General features: G+C 39.4%; 2 protein-coding genes across 3 annotated transcripts; one reads left to right on the top strand and one right to left on the bottom strand.

Annotated features, from left to right (window-relative positions):
- The first annotated feature begins 246 nt into the window (after positions 1–246).
- On the top strand, positions 247–7,426 carry LOC105230195 (alkyldihydroxyacetonephosphate synthase). Of its 2 annotated transcripts, XM_049453491.1 has the most exons (6): positions 247–989; positions 4,109–4,539; positions 4,613–4,699; positions 5,073–6,261; positions 6,328–6,432; positions 6,597–7,426. In XM_049453491.1, exons 2-6 carry the CDS (start codon positions 4,346–4,348, stop codon positions 7,017–7,019), a joined length of 1,998 nt encoding a protein of 665 aa, XP_049309448.1. In that variant the 5' UTR covers positions 247–989; positions 4,109–4,345; the 3' UTR covers positions 7,020–7,426. The 2 variants fall into 2 exon arrangements, with proteins under 2 accessions (XP_049309448.1, XP_029407770.2); XM_029551910.2 differs by lacking the exon at positions 247–989 and having other exon boundaries at positions 3,706–4,539.
- Positions 7,427–24,858: 17,432 nt separating this feature from the next.
- On the bottom strand, positions 24,859–25,782 carry LOC115066446 (uncharacterized). The gene is made up of 4 exons (XM_049451508.1): positions 25,539–25,782; positions 25,309–25,461; positions 25,073–25,244; positions 24,859–24,993 (listed from the first exon to the last, which is right to left on the bottom strand). The coding sequence occupies exons 1-4, from the start codon at positions 25,599–25,601 to the stop codon at positions 24,926–24,928; spliced, it is 456 nt and encodes a 151-aa protein (XP_049307465.1). The 5' UTR covers positions 25,602–25,782; the 3' UTR covers positions 24,859–24,925.
- Positions 25,783–25,931: the final 149 nt, after the last annotated feature.

Raw genomic sequence — 25,931 nt, 5'->3', positions numbered from 1 at the left:
GCACTCATTATACGACTGTATGGGCACGAGTATGCCGCCTTTTAGAAGGGATTAATAAAACAATAAAACCAAAACAATTGTAAAAGCATTAAAACTCTATAATACAATATTTGCCAATTTCTTGTGTATGTGTGTTTAACAAATATAACAACAATAACAAACACAAACGCACAATATGTTTGTATGTATGTATGTGGTTGGTTTCATCGGCATTCACACAACATTGGCGGGCGTTGAAACTGATAAAGTCGCAGATTGCTGGCTGCCAGTTGCGATTTACATGGCGAAGGGCGCGTATTCCAGCGAGGCATTTGAATTTGACGCGACAAAGTGTGTTCGAAAAGAACGCGTACATTTTTGTGCTTCATGTATTTTATATACAAACATACATACATTTGTATACACCGAATTCTAAAGTGAATTTTTATAGATTTTTTAGTGCAGCGCTTGCATTGTCTTAAGAAAAGCAGCAGTCGCGGGAACCCTCGTGAGTCAGGCAGTTAATAATTCAAAAATTGAAGTCCCAATTCGAAGGTTACGTCGGCGCTTTGTGACCTCTGAAAAGTGAAATTCTTTCAGTTTGTGTCGGCATTGCTTGTGCATGATTATTAACTGTGTGAAAGCGTCAGCTGTGAGGTCTAACTAATAATAAAGCAAGTGTGATAATTCTAAGGTTTTATTTGATTGAATTTACATGTGTAGTGGTTTAAGTGCATATTTAAAAAGTAAGGCAGCATAAAATAATAATAACAGTGCTACGTGCATAACCTAAAACAAACTTTGACTCAAGGTTGGTTCCTTAATTGAAGGGCTCATTTATGCCGCACTGAATTTTGGAGAATAAAAAAGTTTTTCAAAGTGTTCATAAATTTGAAAATAAAAAGTTTTCATATTTTGTATAAAAAATAAAAGAAAAATCCAATATTAAAAAAATACAGGGTGTCCCAAAATTAACGCAAGGTTTACAATTGTTAAAGTTTCTATATTTTGTATCGAAAATAAAAAAAATCAATATTTTCAAATATTACAATATACAGGGTGTCCCAAATTGAACGCAAGATTTAAATTTACAGCGATTCTTCTTCGCAGTTGAACTGCGTTATTTTTGAAATATTGTTACTAATTTTTTTAGACATGTTTTTTGAAGACACGTTGTTTCATTATGTATCGCTCCATTTTTACTAAGCTTAAACTGTCAGCTGTCGATTTTGTCTTTTTTTTGGTTTGTCAAAATTTTAACATTACATAAATGTTGAGAAATTTAAATCTTACGTTCATTTTGTGACACCCTTTACTTCCACAACAACTACAGCATTTAGTTTAAACAACAATAAAAAACACCAGACATGAAAAAAGTACCCTAAAACTTGCTTTTATCAGTAATAACTTTGGACCGCCGTAAAGTACCCAATTTATCGAAAGAAATTAGGCCAAAGCACAAGATTGAATTATGTGTTAATGCGTTTGAAGACAACACCTGCTCAACTTGTAAGGTTCCCCACACTAACAACACCTTCTTATCTAAACCACACATTGTGATAACAGTGCTCCAATATTGCTTTTTGCGATAGCATGTTTTTAATTTTTCTCTTGAGTCTTTTCTAGCAGAGCGTAAGCGGGTGTAGTTCTCTTCAAATAAGTCCATTTTGTGCGCATATTTTCCGCTGATATTTCGTACATTTTCAACTAGCCGGTAAATGCCAGCTTTTGCACTCATTTTCCACCCCCGCGTGTAAGGAGTGAGCTAATCGCCCGAAACGCTTTGGAGCGTCTTCACTGCGAGAGTGCGTTTAGTCATACAGAAATTGCGCCACTTTCAGAGCCAAGTAGCCGTACGCCTGATTTTTATCAGCAGCGCGCACATGGTGTGTTGTCATTGCTGGGAGGGGGCGCAGTAATATACATTTTTATGTATTAATATAAATGTGGTTGGCAGTGTGTATGGATTTCTTTGAAACAGTATGCGTCATATTTACCCGCCAAGCCAATTACACGTCTAGTGTATACGTAACGATGTACATTAGTGGGGGTCGATTTTTTTGCAATAAGTTTGGGAATGCGGAAAATATGCTACAGATCAATCTGTACGACTTTGCATGAGGGACTATGGGTCTAAAACCGGTTTCGAGCCAGCAATTTTTTAAGATGAAATTTGAAAAATCTGAATAATCGGCGAAAATGACGCTCATTGTCTTTTTTGACATCAAAGGCATCGTCCATCATAAATTTGTTCCTCCTGAACAAACCGTCAACGCCAAGTTTTACGTGAAAGCCCTCAAAAGACTCAAATGAAGGGTCAATCGGGTCCGGCAAGACAAGATCGTAGCCGATTGGCTCACATTGCCTTTCTGATGAACAGCTTCCTAACTAAAGTTGGCATTCCAACGCTTCCGCAGCTGCCCTACAGCCCAAATGTTGTCTCTCCGAACTATTTTTCGTTTCCTTGCCTGAAAAGGCCGATTAAAGGGGATCCAAGCAGCATGTACCTCGACTCTCTCCGGCTATTCCGGAGAATGTGATGGGGTTATACCACCTTATCGATTTCAAAATAATATCAAAATGCGCCTACTTATCAAATTTTATTCGGCTATCACGGAATACTGTAAAAAATAAGCTCTGAAAATCGCTGGCTCGAAAATCATCTTAGACCCATAATCTCTTGTTCTAAATTAAGTTGTTTTGAATGTTTTGTAGAAAATTTCTTCAAAACGCATTTTTTCAATTTTTTGGCTTCCTGTAAATCAACCCGCTCTAATGTGCAGACTCGTCTAAGAAAAATGTAGGCATTTTTTAATTTCGGTATGCTCACACCTTGCACTTAAACTTTATTTGTTTAAGTTTATAATTTTATGACCTGTTGATTTTAACATTATCCGTTTCGCGCATAAAAATTTTTGATGCACGACTTGAAGGCTCATAAAGGTGATATCACACGAAGCCATTATGGCGTGTGTTCAGCAAGCAGGAATAGAATATAGTTTAGTGTCAGTTTAAAGCTCAGGAATAAAATATAGTTTAGTGAATAGTCGCATAATTTTATTATTTTTTTACGCATTCCTAACTGTAATCAAGTTTTTCAATGCGCACATATGAGCATGTAGAAAAAACGTGGCAAAGTGGATCATGAGTTTATCGCAATTACCTTGTTTTATTTTCTTTTTATTTTTTTTTATATATTTTTAATTATCACAATAAGCTAATCGAACGAACACAATTCAATTGAACGCCTTTTAAATGGAAAAGTGATATGCATACTGAACGTCTGGTGGACTTTGAGCCAATGTAGGATTGATAAGTGTATGAAAAAAGGTGGATAGGTGGATATTATGTATGACCTTAATGAAATAAGCAAGGCGTAAACAATTTTTTATAACTTTGTTTTTAATTTTTAACTGCCAACTATGCATTTTTATAATTTTGGACTCGATAAACTCCTTAGATCGCTAACGAAACACTTTTCCATTATCGGCTCTGCCCTTTCCTTTTAATTTTTTAACCAAAGAAATAAGTTGATAAAAAAATAAAAAAAAAAATACAAGCAGCATTTAACCACACACGCCTTGGCTTGGCTTCTGACCTGAAATATATAAACATTTCAATATATATACATACATATATCAGTATTTACATACAACAAGTACTGTGCGATATATTGTGGTGCGAAACTGGGCCACACAGCTGTGCAAAAAAATTAAACAAGAGTAGAATTTCAATTTACATTAGGAACCATTTAGCCATACGCCTTCGCTCTCACGCATTTCAAAGCAGATGACGCTCTACTTGAGCGCTTTTAGGCGTGCTCACTGAGTGCCGGCACTGCTTGGAATCACTCATTATATGACAGGAAAATGCCTCCCTTTGACGCTTTGCCCACGAAAGCGCTGCACACCCCTGAAATGCTACTCACTAGACCTACTAGAGTTTAGTTAGTTGAACGGCAGGCGACAACGTGTGTGCTTAACAGCATAACTGAATGGCTGGCGAACTTAGGGAAAAATACCTTCGAAAACAAAGTGCATAAGTTGAATGAAAATTGCTGAGAAATAAGCGCTTACTAAAGCAAATACAAAACAAATAATTTATTAATAAATAATACAACTGAAAGCAGGGAAAAAACACGTGAAATCCACAGGCTGAAAGCTTATTTGGCGACGGATTGAAAAAAATCGATTTTTGTGCGTGAGCAAGACACGGACAAAGTGCGCGCAAGGCGGCGGAGCTGTTTAAAAATACATACTTCATACACACACGCACACTAGGAGAGAGACGCACGTCAACACAAGTCAATTGCATTTTGTTAGTGAAATTTTCAAAAACTAAACCAAAAACTGCATTATTATTAAGCATGGCAACCGCAAATATACGCTTCAACGCGCTGCCTCAAGCCCCCAGCTGCGGGAGCCACAGTGCCGGCGAATGCAGAAGCAACAACTGCAGCGCCAAACTAGGCGACGCCAAAGAGCCGGTCGCTGCGGCCGCCACTGTGCTGCTGGATAAGCGCTTCTCGCGGCAAGTGCAGGGTGTGTATCCGCTGCGACGGTGAGTACTTAAGAAAGTTTAACGAAAATTTGTATTAAAACACATATCTGTATCGTTTCCGGGTCGGCTGCAGTCAGGACGTGCTGAAGTGGTACGGCTGGGGCTACAAAGACTCACAGTTCTATGTGGACAATGGCATCATCGGCTTCAAGGGTGACAAGTATGTAATGAAGCTCGTCTTCTTGTTTGTTTACGCGCTTGTGTAGACACGTTTATTTCTGTTGCTGGCTCTATTTAGGCTACATAATGACTTTATTGTTTGTATGTATGTAAGCGTGTGTGTTGTTTATGCTGAAACTAGTATTAGCCAGAGTTTTGTGGCTACAATTGTCAGCACAGTCAGTTTGGTGGCGATATTGGATATTTCCTGTGACTTCGCTAAATTAGCGTCTGAATGAATCATTGAACCGGCGTAGAGCACATGAGACGTACTCTAATTCTGCACGCTGACAACAAACTCACATATGTACATACAAACAATAAAACTTTCGTATCAGTGTATGGAAAACTGTAGCTTTTCGTCTTTTCCACAGGTATCCACTTGAAGGCTGCATGTTGCCCTACTTCACCGAATGGGTTTACAGTAAATTCAATTTGCGTATCGAGAAGAATTTACCCTCTCCGAAAATGCCTACCGAGTTTCCGGCACCCACCGTGAATGCGCCCTTTGTGCGCGAACTCGAAGCAACTAAGCTGACGAGCTCGCAGTCTGGCGAGGACCGACTCATACGCTGTCACGGTCAGACGCTGCACGATATCTACTATCTTTGGCGCAATGAATTCAAGCGTATTCCCGACATAGTCGTCTGGCCGCACAGCCACGAGGATGTGGTGCGGCTTGTGGCGCTCGCCAATAGACATAATGTTGTGGTTATACCGTATGGCGGAGGCACCTCTGTGTCTGGCTCAATTACTTGTCCGCAAGCGGAGCAACGTATGATCTGCGTCTTGGATACGTCACAGATGAATCGTATGCTGTGGTTGAATAAAGCCAATTTGACTGTGTGCTTTGAGGCGGGAATTGTGGGACAGGATTTGGAGCGCGAATTGCAAAAACTCGGTTTGACGGTGGGTCATGAACCGGACAGTTATGAGTTCTCCACACTCGGTGGTTGGGTGGCGACACGCGCCTCTGGCATGAAGAAGAACGTCTACGGCAATATTGAGGATTTGGTGGTGCGCGTGCGCATGGTTACCGCGTCTGGAGCGGTGCTAGAACGTGAGTGCATGGCGCCGCGTGTATCGTGCGGTCCGGATTTCAACCATGTGATAATGGGCTCCGAAGGCACTCTAGGCGTTGTGACTGAGGTGGTACTGAAAGTGCGTCCACTGCCCGCCGTGAAACGTTATGGCTCGCTGGTTTTCCCCGATTTCGAGAGCGGTGTACAATTTATGCGGGAAGTTGCGCGCCGCCGCTGCCAACCGGCGTCGGTGCGGTTAGTGGATAACGAACAATTCGTTATGGGACAAACACTGAAGCCAGTGCGAGGCTGGTTGGCTGGTTTGCTGGATTCATTGAAGAAAACCTACATCACGGCTTGGAAGGGTTTGGATTTAACGAAAATGTGTGCGGCAACTTTGCTATTTGAGGGTAATGAGGAAGATGTGCGACGAGAGGAGGCGCTCATTTATCAGATTGCAAAGCAGTTTAAAGGATTTCCGGCAGGTGGTGATAATGGCGAACGTGGCTACATACTAACATTCGTCATAGCGTACATAAGGGTGAGTGTGAGCAACAAAAGAAATCCGACGGTTTTTGTAATAATAAATATTTCTACTTCGCTGCAGGATTTCGCATTGAACCAAGAGATCGTTGCGGAGTCCTTTGAGACTTCTGTGCCATGGGACCGCTGCAGCACGTTGTGTCGGAATGTGAAGCGCCGCGTGGAAGCGGTGAGTTGTTTGTCATTTGTGCAAAAAATTTTAGTTTGGGATTGGTGTGAGGGCAAAAAATGTCGCTTTGTGTACATAATACACAGCGTGGCACTTCCTGTTTTCCTCCACTTTCAAAATGTTGATTCCATTTTCCAAAGCCGTTAATTATCTCTGTATTTCAGGAATGTCAAAAGCGTAGCATTAAGAACTTCATCATTTCCTGTCGCGTAACGCAGACCTACGACGCCGGCGCTTGCGTTTACTTCTATTTCGGCTTTAGGCACACCGGCATTGCCGATCCTGTCGCCACATTTGAGCAGATTGAGACGGGTGCGCGCGACGAGATACTCGCCTCGGGCGGCTCGCTGTCGCATCATCATGGTGTTGGTAAAATACGCAGCCAATGGTACGAGAATACCGTTTCCAAATCCGGCAGTGCACTGTATCTGGCGGCGAAAAGACAACTCGACCCGAACAATATTTTCGCCGCAGGGAATTTGCTTACCGAGGAGCAGTGGCTGGCGGAGAGCAAAAAGAGTAGCGCAGAAGCGTCGTCGCATCAAACCACCGTCGAGTCGAGTTCATTAGTTAAGGCGAAACTATAAAGTTCGAGCATCAACCGAAATAAAACCACAGATAAGAGACATTAGTTTTATGTTGGCTTTAGCGAAATGTAGTGGAATTAACTCAAAAAGTTTGTAATTTTTTTTATTTTTGTATTAGCGCTAGTTTAACATGAGTGTTCTTGTACATAAACTTAATTTGCTTACTTAATTATTTAATGTTTTGTTTAAGGACTTCAATTCTGTCTTATTGTATGGAATATACTGTTATAATGGGTGATTTTCTAATTCAAACGTACGGTTCATATTTATTACACTAGTTTACACTAACTAATTTTTATTATTCCTCTATACTGGCATATGGAACCTCGGTATATGCACGATTAGAAAAGGTGTTTGAAGTTTTCTAGTACAGAAAAAAATAAAATAAGACCAGCTATAAAAATTAATTCCGTCTTTATATGACTTAGAAATGAAATATTCATATATTTTTGCAGCAGAGAAAAGTTGCCTTGCCTTGACACTGAGCTTCCGGACCCTGCCCTAGGAAAATTAACTATCAAGGATTGGTATGCTAAGTTTAGATCTGATGATATGAGCATCGAATGCGATTAACGCAGAGGACGCTCAAAGGAGATTGTACCGACGAAAATATCAAAAAAGGCCATAAAATAAATTTGGATGATCCTAAACTGAAGTTGTTCGAGCTAGCAGGCACTCTTAAGATATCAACTGAAAGTGTACATCATATAATTCAAGATTATTTGGGTATGAGAAAGCTCTGTGCAAAGAGGGTGTCATGCGAACCCACTTTTGACCAAGAACAACGACGAGTTGAGTAGTGTTTGGAGATGTTCGAGCATAACGAACCCGAGGTTTTGCATTATATGTGACAATGGATGAAACTTAGCTCCATCATTTCACTCCGAAATCCAATCGACGGTCATCCCAGTGGACTGAAGACGTTACAAAGCGTAGAAAAACGCAACAGTTGACGGGCAAGGTTTTGGCCTCTGTATTTAAGGATGCGTATGGAATAATTTTTATTGGCTACCTTGAAATTGAGTTCGACTTGTTTCCGCATCCTCCGTATTCTCTCGATTTGGCCCCCAGCAACCTTTTCCTGTTCTTAGATCTCAAAAGAATGCTCCCTGGAAAGAAATTTTCAACGAATGAAGAGTATGTCGCCGAAACTGAGGCTTATTTTGAAGTAACGGGCAAATTGTACTACAAAAATGGTATCGAGAAGGTGAAGAGTCGCTATCATCAGCGTACGATCCTTGAAGAGAACTGCAGGTAGGTAGAATAAAATATAATAATTTTGCAAAAAAGGGTTTTGCCTTTATAGTTGTAGAACTAAAAATTATTTAAAAAATACAGTCTACAACCAAGTAAGTTCACCACTTAGCTGAAGCCAGACACGTCAAGCCGAAAATCAATTGAAAATACGAGTGAATAACTTCGAAGGCGCTGCGTGACTACATTTTGCAGCTGTAAAGTTCTCAAAACAAATATGCAACCGCAAATTGAATGCGAATGTGCACCGCCCTACCGCCAGGCCGCCAACGCCACCGCAGCAACCAAATGTCACGTCAACCAGCGTTGATCGGCTGCAGGAATTTATTGCTAAGTACTTTTTATCGCTGAAATATTTACGTTTTTGTATTTCTTGACACGTCGATTCGAACATACATATGTCTGCTCTGATTTCTGCAGCAGTGAACCAGTTATTTTAAATTCTTACCCCGAGAGTGGCAACTGCAGCTGCAACATGTCGGACGTGCAGTTTATGGCGGTTGCGCAGCCGGTTGAAGGTGGCGCTGCATGCGAGGCAGCAACAAGGTGAAGAGCTTAAATGAAGCATGCGCGAATATCGCCAACAACTGCATGCTCCGCGTTCATATGTCAAAATGTCAACTTCGTTAGCGCATAACAACGCACTAACGCTTCGCCTTGGCGCACAATCTGAAATGTCGATGCAGGAACTGTGCGGCTAATGGCGACGACGCGCTGGAGCATGCGCTTTCAATAGATACCGACACATACACAAGTAGATACATATGTATGTGGGCACATGGCTGCGAGAGTTGCAGAGGAATAAAAACTGGTGACGGGCATTTGGCGGCGTTGCGCATGATAACAGCTTGAATACGTTGCGCGGCGCTGGAAGCGGCGTTGTTGTGAGTGGCTGCACGCGAGTGTCAATGCGTTGCACATGCAACCAAGAGGTGCATGCGAGTCAGATTGTCGTGTGGATAGGCTAATGAATGAATGTTGTCTTCAATTTAGACGTTGTTGTTGTTGTTGTTGACAATGATGATTTATTTAATAAAATGTTGCAAATGTGTTGATGTATTGACATTTATGCTAACGGAGTGGTAATGAAAACCGCTACTTTGGCGAATTGAAACCGTCACATGAAAAGGAACCGAATGCAGTGAGAGATATTTATTAGTCGAAGTGTCAAATTGTTTCTGGGTAGTGTATAAACTCCAAGGTCTAAAATTCTTTAAGCTGTAAACCTTTTATGTATTATAAAACATTTTCAAATTTTCTGTTCTAAGATATGGAAAAGATTTACGGTCACAAATTCACTTTAGGGGAAGCTGGATGTCTGCTGGCTCTATAAAAGAAAGCAGTGTCTGACCAGTACTTGGGTGACTCTCGGGTCTCGATTGATGTGATTTGGAATACAAAAGGGGAGCTGGCTGACCTTATAAAAGAAAAGCAGTGCCGGGTCTGGCCAGTGCTTAGGTGACTCCTGCGCCGCGATGTGTTAGTATATAGCTATATTTTATAGGGTCTCTGACGTTTCCTTCTGGGTGTTAGAAACTTCGTGGCAAACTTAATATACTCTGTTCAGGGTATAAAAGTGCAAACCAAAACGGCTCGAAGGCAGCTCGTAAGAGTGGTGGGTTCTTCGACTACGCTGTCTTCTGTAAATAATATAAAACTCTTCTGCCAATCTGGCGTGACTGTTAAGCTTAAATATGCATGTAACTAAGTGCCTACTTACAAACATACAAATATTTATACCGTTCTCTTTCATAGCTCCGCTGTGCAACATGTTGCGTTTGTCACCCATTTCACCAGATTAATGTCTGCACAATTGCTCTTTCACCTGAAGACAATCGAGCAGTTAACTTATGGAGGAAGTGAAATGAAGTGTGACAAAGGCCTCAGAATCTGCGCAGTCGCAATGCCTCGCAGAAGAAGCAACACTAAAATCTATCGCGACGGCAAAAAGCCTTCAGCTTCAGTCTTAACAACGCAGCATCGTCTTGTTAACTTGGCTAACGACTTTGGTGAACAATAATCACAACAACAACGCGACATCGACAAGACATCGACGCAACTAATGGCTACTCAGCGACTGTCTGCTGCCACATTTCATTTGTAAGCCGCCGCTGCCGTGCTACTCCATGGCAATTATAATCGCCACAAATATGCTCAAAAAAGATCCGAAATATAAAAATGTGCGCGAAAATAATGGCCACTTGCTGCTGATAATAATAATAAAGAAACGATTCGCATGTCGCGGCCGCACGCTTCTTCTTCATTGTGCCGGCATGTGCCCGCGAGTGTGTGTATTTGCACAGCGAGTGCCGCGTGTCGAGTGGCGGCAACTTGACCTACACTCACGCGGCGGGTTAATTGCCGCTACATTCGGAAACTATCACTGCCTAGCTGCGCGGCAGAATGTGCGAAATTCATTTGGCTTCCTGTTTCTCCAAACAAAAAAGAAACTTAGTAAGGATGGGTTAACTGAGTGTGTTACCGAACATTGTATATTCTTGCCATTTGAGGGGTTTTCAAGTGTAACAAAACTTTATAGTAAATAAGAAAACGTTAACTTCAGCAGCACCGAAGACCTTATACCCTTTACAGGGGCACTTCTTATAACATTAAAGAATATAAAAAAATCTTTACACTTCTGTAGGTGTCCGAACTGAGTATTATGTTCGTAGATTGACTTCTTCATTAACATTATGAGGTCAATGACCCCTTTGTTTACATTTTATGGGTCATTGACATATTTGTTTATATTTAGCCAAGTTCACAACCTTTGTTTACATATGGGGACATTGTGCTTTTATAGTGCCAAGGAACATGTGTACCAATCTTCTTCAAGATATCTTGAGTTTTGCTCATCATCCTGCTTATTTGCATATGTATATATGTATATAACCCTATATCCAACTCGGATACAAACAACCGTTAAGTGAACAAAATTATTATACTCTGTAGCAACATGTTGCTAGAGCATAACAACGCTTGATTCGCGTTGGTGTTTAAATGAAAATGTGCTTTCCGATCTTCGCTCATACATATGTACATATGTACATATCTAAAGACATATATGTATGTACATGAATGTGCGCATGTGTGCTAAGTTTTGGTGCTGCGCGTTTTCACATTTTCTGCAATAAAATTTTAACAAATTGCCAATTCGTGTCGTTGCCAGTGTTGTTGGCGCAACCGTCAGCATCAACACCAGCGCCACCAACAAACTGTTGTGGGCGTAACGGCATGGCTGGCGTTCGAATACTTGTTCCAACAAAGCGATACGCTTGTGTGTGTGACCACTTTGTATGCTTTTGGCTTTCGGCCGCTTTTGCCATTGTTAGAGAGGAGCTTATACTGTTATGTATTTGGCCTCCAGACGCGCTAAGATGGAAAAGTTCTCAGAAAACATCTTTTGAGACACGGTAGAACATTCTTAAATGACTACCAGTGTCTAAAAATATGTATGTATATATGTATGGGCATGAATATTGTATTAATGCATTTTTATGATTTTCAAAATCGTGAGTTCTTAATTTAAAGCAAATCGAACGTGCTTCATCTGTCTGTTCTATGTTTTTTTCTAAGAAGGATCTTCTTATATTCTTAGTATTTCGTAAATATTTGCTCCAACAATTATCAGTTAATCTTAATTTTCCTTACTTTCTCAAATTCGTGCAACTTAATCCTTTCGCTTGCTTTGAAGCGCCTATGTAAGTCTACTTGCCACACTCGTTGCACTAATCTACAACAGTTATTTACCCACATGGACCACCAAAAGAGCATAAGTGGAGCAACTGCTTATGCACAACACTGACAACTCGACTGATTTATGAACTTAAGTAGTTTGCTTGACTTGTCTTGGCGCGCTCCTACACGTCACCTTCAAGCGAACTCAACACAAACACAATAAAAATACACAAACACAACAAAAATACACAAACACAAGAACAAAACAAACAAACCAATCAAGTAAAATGCTGATGCATCCTTATCATCCAGCATTTGTGTGCGCTGCATCCTTTCACTTTGGGCTAAACAAACAAAAACGTGAAACAAGGTAAAATAAATACTCCACAACACACACACACTCCACTGCGATGGGCAGGGAAAATATTTGGAAGCAATTTCAAAGAGCAAAACGTTGGAGGCAGCAACAAGAAAAGTGAGTGGTTTATGTGGTTGTAAATTTAAATTGCTCACAAGAATGGCTGCGCATGCGTCTGGCACCGAAACGCTGGTCAGCACTATAAGAACTTTCAGAGTCGAAATTACAAAAATAATAACAAACAAGTAATGAAATTACAAAAAAAAATCAAAAACAAAACGCCTGCATGCCTTTAATTGAACCCTTTGGTTGAACTCGTTGCTGTTGCGCCTGCTCACCCGCGTGCTCCTCTGGCAGCGTATGGAATTACGCTGCATATTAGCATCGCTACGCACAGCTGCCACGATCGCCGCATATGGCCGGAGCAGATGAAAAAAAGAACCAAAAGTACGCATGAGGGCGCACACTGCGGTCATTTAAGTGGGCACGTACTGCACCTTGTGCCCCGCAACGAGCTCGATGGCGTCCAATGCTGCGCGCCAGACACCACTTTCCGATTTCGTAGTCACTTTTCAACTGTCTCGTACTTTTGATATCTTTGCTGAATGGCTTGGCCGGTCTGTTGATGGACGACGTCTGCGCGCCACCGCTGATGACCTTCTCACCGCGGGCGTACGTCGCCCTGTGGCGTAATTTGAAATGAAAACCCGTGGTGTGTACCTGTGTCTTGAGCTACTATGTGCCAACACCAATGCCGGTTCCGAAGATGATTGTTTGAACTCCGTTGTTTTCCACGATTTTTTGTTGTGTGTTAATTAGTTGCGCTAGGGGATGCGTGAATGAATTTAAGGTTGGCACTTGCATTTAAAAAGTTAAACAGGTAAGATTTTATTACGAGGAAATGCGTTTTAAAATACTTCTATTAACTGTTATCGTGTGTTTTGCTGGCTTAAACAGTCAAAAGGCAACATTCAACATTTAAATGTTGCTGGCAACATTGTGTGTAGCAACATGTACCAATTGGTCAAAAGAGAGCGAGGGAGAGTGTTTTTATTAGTTGGCGGTGGTTGTGTAGGCGCATAAAAGTTGATACTAGTAGTAAAGCAACAATAAAAATAAAGTCAAGAACAAATACGCACGTACTAATATGCCTTAACCCATTAAAGGCGACTGTGTATTTAAATACCTGAGAAGAAACTGCAAATATATAGAGTTTTCTTTAGATATTCACATGTCTCTTATTCCATATATTTATTAATTGTATATACAATAGACTACTAAACTTTTGCCACTAAATCAAGTCGTATATCATGAATGACACGTTCAATATTGACTTCTAAAGCTTGAAGAGAGTCTGGTTTACTACCAGATCAATGACTTCTAATAACCTCGTTAGAAGTAGCCTTATGATGTTAAGTCACAACTTCTTGGAAGTCATTCAATGTCACAATTTCTTGAAATAATCCAATCTACGAACTTTTCTCACAATAATTGAGTTGTCGCACTTCCTGTCCTTCACGTAACCTCGTCTTGTTGGAACCAGATTTTCTCATTATCAACTTCTTCCAATTGCGGCTAGAAAAAGTTGGTTATCATCGAACTATACCGATTTTCGTTGACAGTAATGCTTTCATCAGCTTCATTTCGAAAAAGTACGAACCGATGATTCTACAAGACTAAAAATCACACCAAACTTTTAATTTAGGGGCAGGTAATAGTTGTTCGTGAATGATTTGTTGATTTTCTTCGCACTAGAATCGGCACTTTTGTTTATTTACCACACCACTCACATGAAAGTGAGCCTCATCGGAGAAGATGATTTTCTTGAAAAAATCGTGATCGTTTTCAAGTTGTTCCAAGACAAAAGGTTTAGCGGTACTGCAACACACATAATAATCATACTGCTCAAATGTTAAAAATTGTCTTTGTCAGTCAGCTGAGGGTTAAGCAGTCACCTTCACCACTACTAGCAGCACCTTATGCAAAAGGCAAATCGTCTTAGCTATTGTGAGCCTAAACACACACATATATAGTACTTATGTATGTTCATTCATGTGTCTGAACGAGTGTGCAAAAATACAAGCGAGCAGCCGAGACTTTTGTTTACCTTAGCGAGGGGGCACGTTCGTTGCTTCAGTCATTGATGAGCCGTCAACGAATGTTGCACGTCTCTCGCAGTGAAGATAAAGTAACGTCGGAGTTGCAATAAGTGATTTAATATAACCGTACTGCATACATACATATATATACAAATGTATGCGTAAAGTGTTTATAGACGGTGCATATTGTGAAGACTTTGTTGTTGTTTTGCTGCAATGCTGTGAGGTGGGTGCATGTGTACTTTGCGACGCGAGTAGTCAAAAAGGTGCACAATTTTATTAAAATCGTTTTATGGTTTAGTGTTGTTATTGTTGGCGCTTAGTTAATAAACAAAACGCAAAAACACACACACACACAAGTGTGGTGGATGCAAAGGTCGAGAATTTGTGGTGCTTTGCTTCTACCAAATTTCGCATAGTTCTAATTATGCGCCGCTTCGTTCGATTATGCTCTATTGCTATTGTTTTTGTTGTCAATTGCGTGCTGGCGTTGCATCTAAACATCCTATTTATCGCTCTCCGACTGTGACAGCTGCTTTGCTTAGGCGCGCTGCTGCTGTTATTGTGTATCTTGGCATTGCATCTCAGCTGCCGTTGCCGCTGTCACTAACAATAACAACAAGAACAGCAACTGGTTAGAGTTGAAGGTGGCAGCTGTTGCATTCGCCGGTGTTTTGTGCTGCCGAAAACAGTCTGCCTGCAGTCGTTGCGCTAGCAACAGCGTCGTGAACGGTAAATGTGACGAATAAGAAGTGGAAGAAGTGTAAAAATCTAATGAAAATTTGTAAATAAAAATTGCGTGTGTCTAAAATTTTATTATCAGAAAGGTGAAATATATTTTTGGGTTTTTTAATTGTTAGTGCGAGTGAGTTGCCTATAAAAAAAGGTTAATTATTTTCTGAAAGCATAAAATGTGCTTTTTAAGAGTGAAATATTATTTTCGAGATCAAAGAGATTTAATTATGTGCATAAATATATGCACACAAAATTTGATAATTTAGTATTCGATTTTTCGTGGCTTTCGAAATATTTTTATGTGCAATAATAATTTTCTAGTGTTAAAGAATAGCAAATCCTAAAAAACTTTTCTTTGCAAAAGTTAAGAAGATTAAACAAATTTAATAATAATGTATGTTTTGTCATTCCGGGTCAAATTTGATCCTGCCAAAAAATATATTTTTATGTAAAAATTATAAAAATTAAAATAAAAATGAAAATTTTCTATAAAATTTTTAGACACATAAAAACTCCGATCCGTAACTAAATATCATTTAGAAATGTTATTATTCAATATTAAAAAATGCCAAGCAGAATATAAATAGCTGAATATATTTTTATTAATTATACTATACTACGTTGCTGTTGTATATTCGGCCTTCACAGTATTAATTGAATAAAATTACCTCGGAATTATGATTTTCTGCAGTTTTTAGAAACAAAATCAAAACTCCAAGCCGTGAAAAAGTATAGCAATAAAATGCATTTTAATGTGTATTTTTTGTTTTTGTATAACGCACGCATTTTGGGCTGTGGGAAAATATTTGTCGAGACATTTCGGCGCAGTTTTTATTTATTTTAACGTTTTTTTTTTGACAAACCCATTTTGAGTCAGGTGCTTTAACTAATGATGTCCGTGGACGCATGTATGCATGTGTTGCTGTACGCATACATACATACCTACACATGTTTTTAGTTTGTGGGGTAAACGGTTTTTCTCGTCACATAGTATATTTTCCAAGCAGCCAAATACTTGTACTGCTGTTGTCGTTGTTGTTGTGACACTTAAAATGCATTTTAATGGCAGCCCGCTCAGACTAATGAAAATGTTTAGTTGAAATAGAAGCAAAATGTTGCTAACATAAAAAATCAAAAGTGCTGTTATTATTGCAGCAGTTTTTATGCTCTAGACAGGACACATGTATGCATAGGCGAACTCAGTTTATGAGATATCGATGTGAAAATAATCACCTGCGCTTTTCTTCCCAAGAAGCTGCTCATTTATCGGAATGGTCGATATCGGACCGCTATAGCATATAGCTGTCATACAAACAGGAAGATCGGAATCAAGTGCTTGTATGGAGAACTCTTCCATTTGACGAGATTTCTGCATGAAATTTTGTACGGATTATTTGCTAAGACAATGGTGTAAGATCCAAAGGATTTGTTCAGATCGGACCACTATAGCATATAGCTGGCATACAAACTGAACGATCGTAATAAAATGTTTACATGAAAAATTTTTTCATTTCACGAGTTCTTTGCACGAAATTTGGCATTGTTTACTTTCTGTACCAATAATGCAATTTACGAAGAAATTATTTAGATCGGACAACTATAGCATATAGCTGCTATACAAAGAGACCAAGCAAAATCAAGTTCTTTTAAGGAAACTTTTGTATTTGTGAAGGGTGTAAAGCTTCATCGCATTCGAAATACATATTCGAAATACAATATTTTGCTTATTATTTTTTCTAATTGAAATGCGCTTTGCATCCACCGAATTGGCAATTCTTTATTTACGCAGTTGTTGCTCTTAATGTTAGCGGATAGTTTGTTTTTGGTTAATACCGTAATATTCAACATTTATGTCATTAATTGACTTTACATTTATAATTTCTGCGGTTGCCTATTTGTATTTGCATTTGTTGTCTATTTGTTGTGTTTTTGGTTGCTATTGATTCAATTGAATCGGTTTACTTTTGCCAATTTTTTCGCTAATTAGTTTCTGTGGTTTCAGCTGCTAAGCTCGTTTGTATCTGTAGACAATAATGCTTGATTTGTTATTGTTGCTTTTAATTAGATAAAAATACGCAAACTATGTTATGTAAACATATACTCTATGTCTACTTATATACAAGTGATTGTGGCTGTGTACAGAAAATCGCTTTGCGTTGTAGATAAAAGACACTTTACGCGCCCAGCTACAAACCTTGGTAGGAAGTATGCAAAAAGAGCAAGCGACAAAGACCGTCAAGGTCACTTGAATTTTTTTCAGTTTTTAATTATGAATGTCCATATGTTTAACTGTTAATCATAAAATATGACAAGCTCATATTTACGCGCTTATTTACCCGCTTATCTGTGCATAGAACTATCGCAGAAGAGCCGTATGATTGATGAACTTTTTTAATAGAAACTTTTTTAAGATTAGAACTATTTTATTATATCACAGCAGATATAAAAAAACTTCTATTATTTTTTCAAAGCATGTGCAAATGCGTGAATGAACAAATTCTCACGTCGCTGCTATATTTCACAGCGTTTGCTTAAATGAAAGCTTGAGCTCGTCCCGAAAATTAGCACTTAAATGCAAGTGTTATAAAAAACAGGCTCCGGTATTACGTGGATGCTCTCTTTTCGCGTCGATTTTCATTAAAATCAGAAAACAATATTTGGAACCATATTAAGACAGCTTTCAAGTTGCAAACTTTTCCCTCTAATTTGGTGAGTAGTGTCATCCGTGTTACGGTATACCTATGCATCATCAACATTTTACCATTCATAAAAATATTAAACAATTTTGGTAAATAACTCTTCCTCAATAAGGAAATTTCCACTTGCTTTTGGTAATGTCCAAGTACCAAATTGGAGCGGTTTTCTAATTTATTGCTTTATTTTTGGGTATATCGATTAAGAAGATTTCGGCATGCAAACTCGTTATGATTTTAATTCAAAACAAAAAAAAAATAACTGCAAAAATTATAATTAAAATATTATTCATAAATTAATAGATTCCAAATATGTACATAAGTGCAGAAAGCTGGTAAACAAGAAAAGTGCTCCGAAGCTTGAAAACCTTTGACACGTTATTTGATATAAAGTAATAGTTTTTATAGTGATCCGAACGGATAACGGAAAACTTATTTGAAGATTGTTTGTGAAGATATCTTGTTAAATAATACAGTTCTCCATTCAAGGACTTGATTACAATCGATACACTGATTATAGCGACCCTTCAACTTTTCGATCCCATTTCTATAGTACGATTTGCTCTTTGCTGTTTCGGCGATTACCTCTTCAGTCGATGAAGCAAGCATTCTTTTGAGATCTAAGAACCGGAAGTAGTAGCTGGAGCCCAGATCTATATGCGGAAGCAATTCGAAGACCAATTAGATTTTAACCATCGCTTTAGCTTTCTTTTTCTTCAAATGATACCGTTTTTCGACAATTTCGTTCATCAACAGTTCAATGTCGCTGTTGCTGATACTTCCTTTTTCAACTCAGTAACTAAAAATTATTCCATTCCAAAATACAGACGACTTAACCTTGCCAGCTACCTGATACGTTTTTCCACGCTTTGGAGCGGGTTCATCGTATGCGGTCTACTCAGATGTCTGTCGATTGGACTTCGGAGTAAAATGATGGAGCCATTTTTCAGTCATTGTCACATATCGACGTAAAAACTCGGTTTCATTACGCTTGAACATCTTCAAACACTGCTCATCAACTCGTCATTGTTTTTGGTGAAAAGTGAACTCCCGCGGCACTCACTTTGCGCGGAGCTTTCTCATACCCATATATTCGTGAATGATATGATGTACTCGTTTAGTTGATCTCCTAAGAGTACCAACTTCACTTTATGGTCGGTTTTGGTCGGTAAAAACTTTTTTCGGGCTTCCAATGCGTTCATCGTTTTCGGTGCTCATTTTCCCACATCTTACCAATTCTCCATGGTTTGATTGGGGTAGCATCCGAAAACTCGTCAGCAAGCCAAGTTTTTGCATCAAATGTATTTTTTCCAACAAAAAACAATATTTATCCATTTTTTTCTCAACAAAAAAAGTTGCTTCACTCACAATGATATAATTCTCAAACTAATGATCGAAGTCAAATTTTTTTAAAGGTTAGTGCTAACTAAAAGTTACTCTAGTAAAGCCATTCATGTAACCTGTTATACCCTGAAAGTGTTGGACTCAGCTCCGTTGGTTACGGTTCTCGTAAGCATTCGGTTTCGTTTCGGAATGCAAAATTTCTAACACAAACAAAACTCAAAACACTTTCGTTTGAAGGCTTAATTGTTATGCTTTCCAGGCGTTGTTGCCAGCAACATGAATATATTATCGTGCTAGAGCGATCATGTAAACAATTGAACACTTTGCTGCAACATAACACAGCGACAACGACAACAACAACCAAACACTAAACAAAACATTGAAATTGAATTGCAAATCTTGAAGGCGACCTTTATGTCGAGCTGGGGGCCTATTCTGTAACTCGATTCGAAAATGTATTCTATTCGAAATTCGGATCTGATTTATAATTATGCGAAAGTTGTACCACCCAGTGCCAGAATAAATACGTACAATTTTCGTTTTTGCTTTCTACAACTCAAAAGCTATCGAATATTTTATCCGAAAATTGGCTTGAAAATCCGAAAATCGAGTTACAGAATATACAAAATCCGAATTCGAGTAAATTTTTTTTCGAATCGAGTTACAGAATAGGCCCCGAGTAAACAAAAAACACTTTGATTTCTATTTACAGCACAACAACAACACTAAAAACATTAACAAGCGCAGCAGCAGTGAGACAACACGACAACAACGCGGCAACAGCAACAAAGTATTGCCAACAGCCGACTAATTAACATGCAACGAGTGTGAGCAACGTGCGCGAATACTAAAAAACAAAAGAGAGAAGCGAAGACAACGCAATACAACAACACAAACAAAAAACGGCAAGTGTACAGTGGAGATCGTTAACAGCCGCTGGCGGAAAAGTTGCAGTGAGTCAACGCGAGCGCAATAAATGTAAAAAAGTCTTGGCAACAACAACAAAAACATTGACAACAACATAGGGAAGACTGCAATTTTTGTTGTGAACCAACGCTTGGTGGCGGGCAACAGCATGCGCCACGATAAAACGTGAATGCACAATGAACTGAGCTGTGAGCGAGCAACGTGCAACGTGCGGCAAGCGATAAAGGATTGGCGAACAAAGTATCTGCTACAAAATCGGCGGCGGCAACAAGGAAACATTGTATATATACAACGAAATTCATTAGCGGTCTGCGCAGAGTGACAACATTAACACCAGCGCTTGCAACAAGGCAACAAGCAAAAAGACACACAAACAACAAAAAATAGGAAAAAATTATTTTATTGGATATCGCCACTGTGACTGCACCCTTTTAAAGTTTCCAGCCGAATTGACAGGCGCTGATAGTCGCCGTTTAGCTGCCAACAACAACAACAGTACACCACAATTGCCAACCCAATCCGCAGCACAACGCCGTTATCCCAGCGTTTTTGGACTCCCGACTGTGCTAATCGCGAAATTTGCGTCGTTGCCACAAAATATACACATTTATTTATATTTATTGTGCATTGTAGTTTTCGCGCGTGTTGTTGTTGTTTTAATTTGCGGCAGTGTTTGCCTGCAACGGTCGTCGTCGGTTTGGCGGTTGTCGGCGCGGCCGGGTCGCCATCCATCCATCGCTCCGTTGGTGCTAATTAAGCTGCAGCGAATTTTTGTTTATGTGGCTGGTGATATTTCTTGCAGATGATGCTGATTGCTGGCAATTAAAGCGGCGGAAAATTGAAATAACAAGCTAATTGAAAATGAAGTAAAAAATCAAGAAAAAGAAAAATAAAAATAAAATTGAAAAAAAAAAAATCAAGTGATCCAACAAAGTGGCTGGGAGAATCTAGAAAATTTTCTGTGAAAAGTGTGTGTTATAAGTAACAGTGGTGGCGAAAGTGTTATAAATGCGAGCAAAAATACAAAAACGAGCGAAAAAATAATAAAAGAATTACAACAAATAAAAAACAGGCGAATTAATGAAGTAATTGTTGACTCCGCCGCTGCAGTGCAAATAATAAATAGTAGAAGCATCACGCGGTCAGGCGGCACAAAAGAGCAGCTGGTATCGCTGATAACAATTGAACAAAAGCAACAACAAATTCCAGCAGAAATAAGTTAATTTTGTAACTGCGTCGGGTCCACGGCAACAACAGCAGCAATAAAAGTCTTCAATGCACACAGTAACAAGAAGCAACAACAACAACAACAACATAAAAAATAACATCAACATTGAAAAACAGCACCAACAAAATTAAATACAACAAAATTAACAACAACATCCAAAATAACAAGTACAACAACATTAACAGCAGCAGAAGCAACAACAACAACACCATTGAATACAACAACATTAACAGCATCACCAACAACATTAACAACAGCAACATCAACAGCAACAAAGGTTTCAGCAACATTGTCTGCATTGAATTTCGGCCACTGCTGCAACAATATCAAACACAAACGACACCAAGCATGTGAGTACCACATAATTTTGCAAAACTGTCGATTCAAGCGTCAAATATTTATTTCTACGCAGCAATATTTATGTATCTATTAATACTTCAAGCATTTCGTTTTGTAAGCAAGCGACGTAAAAACCCACAGCAACATTTGTTTTCCTAAATTGTTATCGCTATTGTTGTCTCTAAGATATCTGCTAACTGTAAGTGCACACAGCAGTCGTTTATGCCTCTCTTTTGCCCCGCCGCCGCTTAGTGTTTTTGATCGGCAACATTTCTTTGCGCTTTCTGCTTTCTCAACAACTTGCCAATTTCGTACATTGTCCGTAGAAATGCGGTATTACATTGTTGCTGCTGCTATGTGTGTTCATTGTTGTTGCTTTGTTGGCTATTACAACCCGCACAACTATCCATCTAATGCCGCAAATGTGAAATGTCGTCTTTTGGTAATTTGCGATCGGTAAGTGGTCGTCCTTCTTGCTTTCTCGCTTCTGCACAGCGGCTTTTCATTTCATTTTCTACTCTGGCAACGCGGCTGCAGGCCAGGTCCAATGCGGTGCGCGCCATGTTTGCAGCCTTGCAGCCTGGTATTTAGGTCATTCGTGCAATGTGACAATGTGTGGACTGTGCAGTGATCCAGAGATTTTGAACTCCGGCGTTGTTGGAAGAGTTCAGCCATTGTTAAGCGTTAGATAACAGTCATTTGCTGTGATTTTCTTTTTAGATAATATGGATTTTTATCAAGACATTCTATGAATATGCCAAATATGTTAGAAATAAATAATTTAAGAAGCACTAGCTGACTTCCGGTGCAAAGTCTCGACGTTTTAGCAAATTCCATATTAAATGCAGTTTGGTTTTTGTTTTACTATCCCACAATCACCTCACAACTCAGTTATAAATTATATGAAATTATTGGAAAATCACTACCCTGAGCTGCCGAGTCCGCCCACTTACCACATACACACATCTATTTTCACAGGCGTACGGTCCAACGGGGTATTTGGGGGTTATAATGATAAATTCGACAATCCAAATAGTATATAATTTATCTACTAACTTTCGATTTTTTCCATAAAAGCTTGCCTTTTTCAATATATTGCCGATAAAAAATTTGTTTCCAAAGATTCGTGTTTCACAGGAACGTGGCTCTTTAGAGATCGTATCACTTTTAAATCTTAAATTTTTTGCAGCAGCAAAGAATTTTAGACAGTAGATCCGAAGATCAGCGACTGTTCTTCTCTTCTTTGGCACTACTGTCTTGATCCGGGCCGAGACTACATAACTTCGATAGTCTGCCCCTATCGTTTGTGGGGTCACGCCAGTTGTGCATTCCAAAAGCACACTGGTCGCTGTGCACTTGGTCCTTCCACTGGATGCGTGGCCGTCCTTGCTTCCGTTGTTCACCCATGCGTGTCGAGTATTTCGCTGGAGCATCATCTTCCATGCGAACGACATGACCGAATCAGCGCATTTGTTGGACTTTTATGCACTTAATTATATCTAAGCCGCCGAAGAGCTCATACAGATCGCGGTCTCAACTTCTTCGATATACATTGCCCATGCAGACAGCTCCAATGATCTTGTGGAAAACAGTTCTTTCGAATGCTCCAATTGCTTTCTCATCTCGGATCATCTTAGCCCATGTTTCTGCGCCGTATAATAGGATGGGAATACTGAAAGACTTATAGAATGTAATTTTTCTCCGTCGAGAAAGGGATTATTGGGAAAGAGGGACTACTGATCCTAATGCTGGTGGAATTTAGTTTATTGGTGGAATTTATGCTGATTCTGACTTAGACAAAGCGCTATTGTATCCCTGGTGTCTTGCTTCGCGATCCATTCGGCGGACGTGTGTTCTCCCGTAGTATGAAATCTTAAATTTTTAACGCAAAACCCCCGACAAAATTTTTCTGTGTGCACACCTGATATATTTACTTAACCGATACGGGTGATTAAACTAAATATTATGCGCGGCATGTGCCAAATAAACGCCTCTCAAGACTGAGTTCAACAGTTCTACATTTTCGACTTAATTAAAGGTTGTCAGTGAGGAAGAGAAACAATGTGCGGCGAGTAGGCGAGAATATAATGTCGGTGAAGGAGTTGAAATGTATGAACGTGGAAATATATTTGCATACTTATTACATAAACTTTTATAAAAAGCCGAGCTTTAGTGCTGCGCTACCTACGACGAGATTCAATCACTGAATTTGAGTCTCTATCAAATAATTATAGCACAAGCTGTTTAGTAATTATAGTTTTTAGGTAAATCGATAATGCTGCATAGACTTCTTTACAACCCTACATACATACATACATACGTTTTTAAGTATTTTTTTTACGACCAACGGCATTATCTTGCATGTTTAGGTCAAATTATTCGGCCGCTTTGATGTGCAGTTCTTCGGCTGGTCGCACGCAGCACAACTGCAGAGAGGAAGTGAAACGCGCCAGCACACAAACTTAGCGCATCCTTCGGCTTCGACTCTGCTACCACTAGCGTACAGCAGCGTTGCACACGATCGGCAGTTGGCAGCGGTCGTCTCACACTTCGCCTACCGCCCAATTGTGTGTGTCGGCAGCCGCCACCGACTGGGACTGTCAGCGCCTCGTTATTGTCGTTGTTTTTGCTGTTTTTGTCATGTACTGCTTTTGGCAGTTGTTGGCAATTGTTGTTGTCGATTAACATCACAGCCGGCAATTACGCGTATTAGCTGGAATTTCAATTTTGCCTTGTTTCGTCGACGGCTGTGGCACTTAACGTTGCCGTTTGCTGTCTCTAATGACGCTTGATTATTCGCTTGTCGGCTGTTGTGTGCAATTTGTCGGCGCTGTCGTTGTTGTTGTTGTTGTTGTCTTTAGTGCTACTACTATTAAGTATATACATAGTTGAGAAATGTGAAATCTAAAGGCTAAACTTTTCAACCCACATAGCTGTCATTTTGGTAGTTCGAAGTGGCAGCCGACCGATTTTGGTAAAAATATGCGCTGAAGAATATGCCGAATTTTTACAAACATAAAAAAATAAATATAATACTAAACAATCGTTAGATCTGGTCAATTTAATAAACAATTCTCAATAAATTTCTATTAAAAGTAGCAAAACAAAACCTCTATGGTGTGTGCAGTGTCTGCGGAAACCATTCGAATTTGCGGCGACTTTCCCAGTCATCCAGTTCCTTGAAGCCAAACCACACGAGTAATTGGAAAATCATCGCGTTTGAGGTATAAAAGACAAATTTAATGAGGTAGTCACCGGTTGGCAGCGGCAGCATCAAATTGTTGTGAAACGGTCTGAAGCGCTCGACTATGAATTCTCCCTGAAAGAAAAGTGAAAACATACAAACAATTGTAAGCGAGAGCTTTAAGTCCAAAGCCACTGTATTTATTTATTACTACCGACATCATAAGGACACGTGTGATTGGCGTTCGTGTAATTCGCCAGCAGTTTGAATAGTATGTCGAAATAAACAGCATTTTTCCGTGTCCTCAAAAACTCGCACGCATCAAACGTTTTGTTGATAAAGAAGGGCTGATATGTGGTATACTTGCGCAGCAGTTCCACATGCAACTGAAAGCATAAATGCCTAAAGTATTCTTGATGGTATGGTAAATTATTTTTCGTATTGACTTACATCGCAATTGTCAACTGGTCTTTGTAAGTGCACGCGAATGGTCGCCTCGGTAACGTCTCGTTTTACCGCCTTCAGGCGACACACATTCAGCCGAAGTAAGGTTTTATCGATATTCTTACATTCCATTTTGGTCATTTTGAAGAAAGCTGCATGCTTTATAAATTGTTGTTGTTGAGCAGTAATTAAAATGTTAAAACTTTCAATATTATCCAAAAAATATTTTCACTTACACTGTGGTAGAAAAATACCTGCATAACTAAAATTATTAGAAGTTTGCTAGTCATGCTCGTCATGGTTGTCCCTTCTCTACAGAAAAATCGTGAATAATACGGTATGCGCGAGCAAACAAAACAGCATGAATTTAACGACCTTTTAATAGTATCGCAATTTTTTGAAAAGTAATTTGAAATATTGAATTATTGATAATAAGTAAATACCCCCAGTCAATTAATTAATTATAAATGCGAAAATATAATAATGAAGTACAGTGTTCCACGTCAATGGTCTGGGAATAGGTCGCGTATACTGCGACACACTCGCGACTTGGCTCCCACGTCTCAAAATCCAATGCGAAATAGCTCTTGCCAACAGGTGCTACTTCGGACTGAGTAGGCAATTGAAAA

This window comes from Bactrocera dorsalis, chromosome 3 (assembly GCF_023373825.1).
Source record: "Bactrocera dorsalis isolate Fly_Bdor chromosome 3, ASM2337382v1, whole genome shotgun sequence".
Lineage (NCBI taxonomy): Eukaryota > Metazoa > Arthropoda > Insecta > Diptera > Tephritidae > Bactrocera > Bactrocera dorsalis.
The sequence above is the reverse complement of the archived record's forward strand: the minus strand, read 5'-3'. Positions and strand labels throughout refer to the sequence as shown.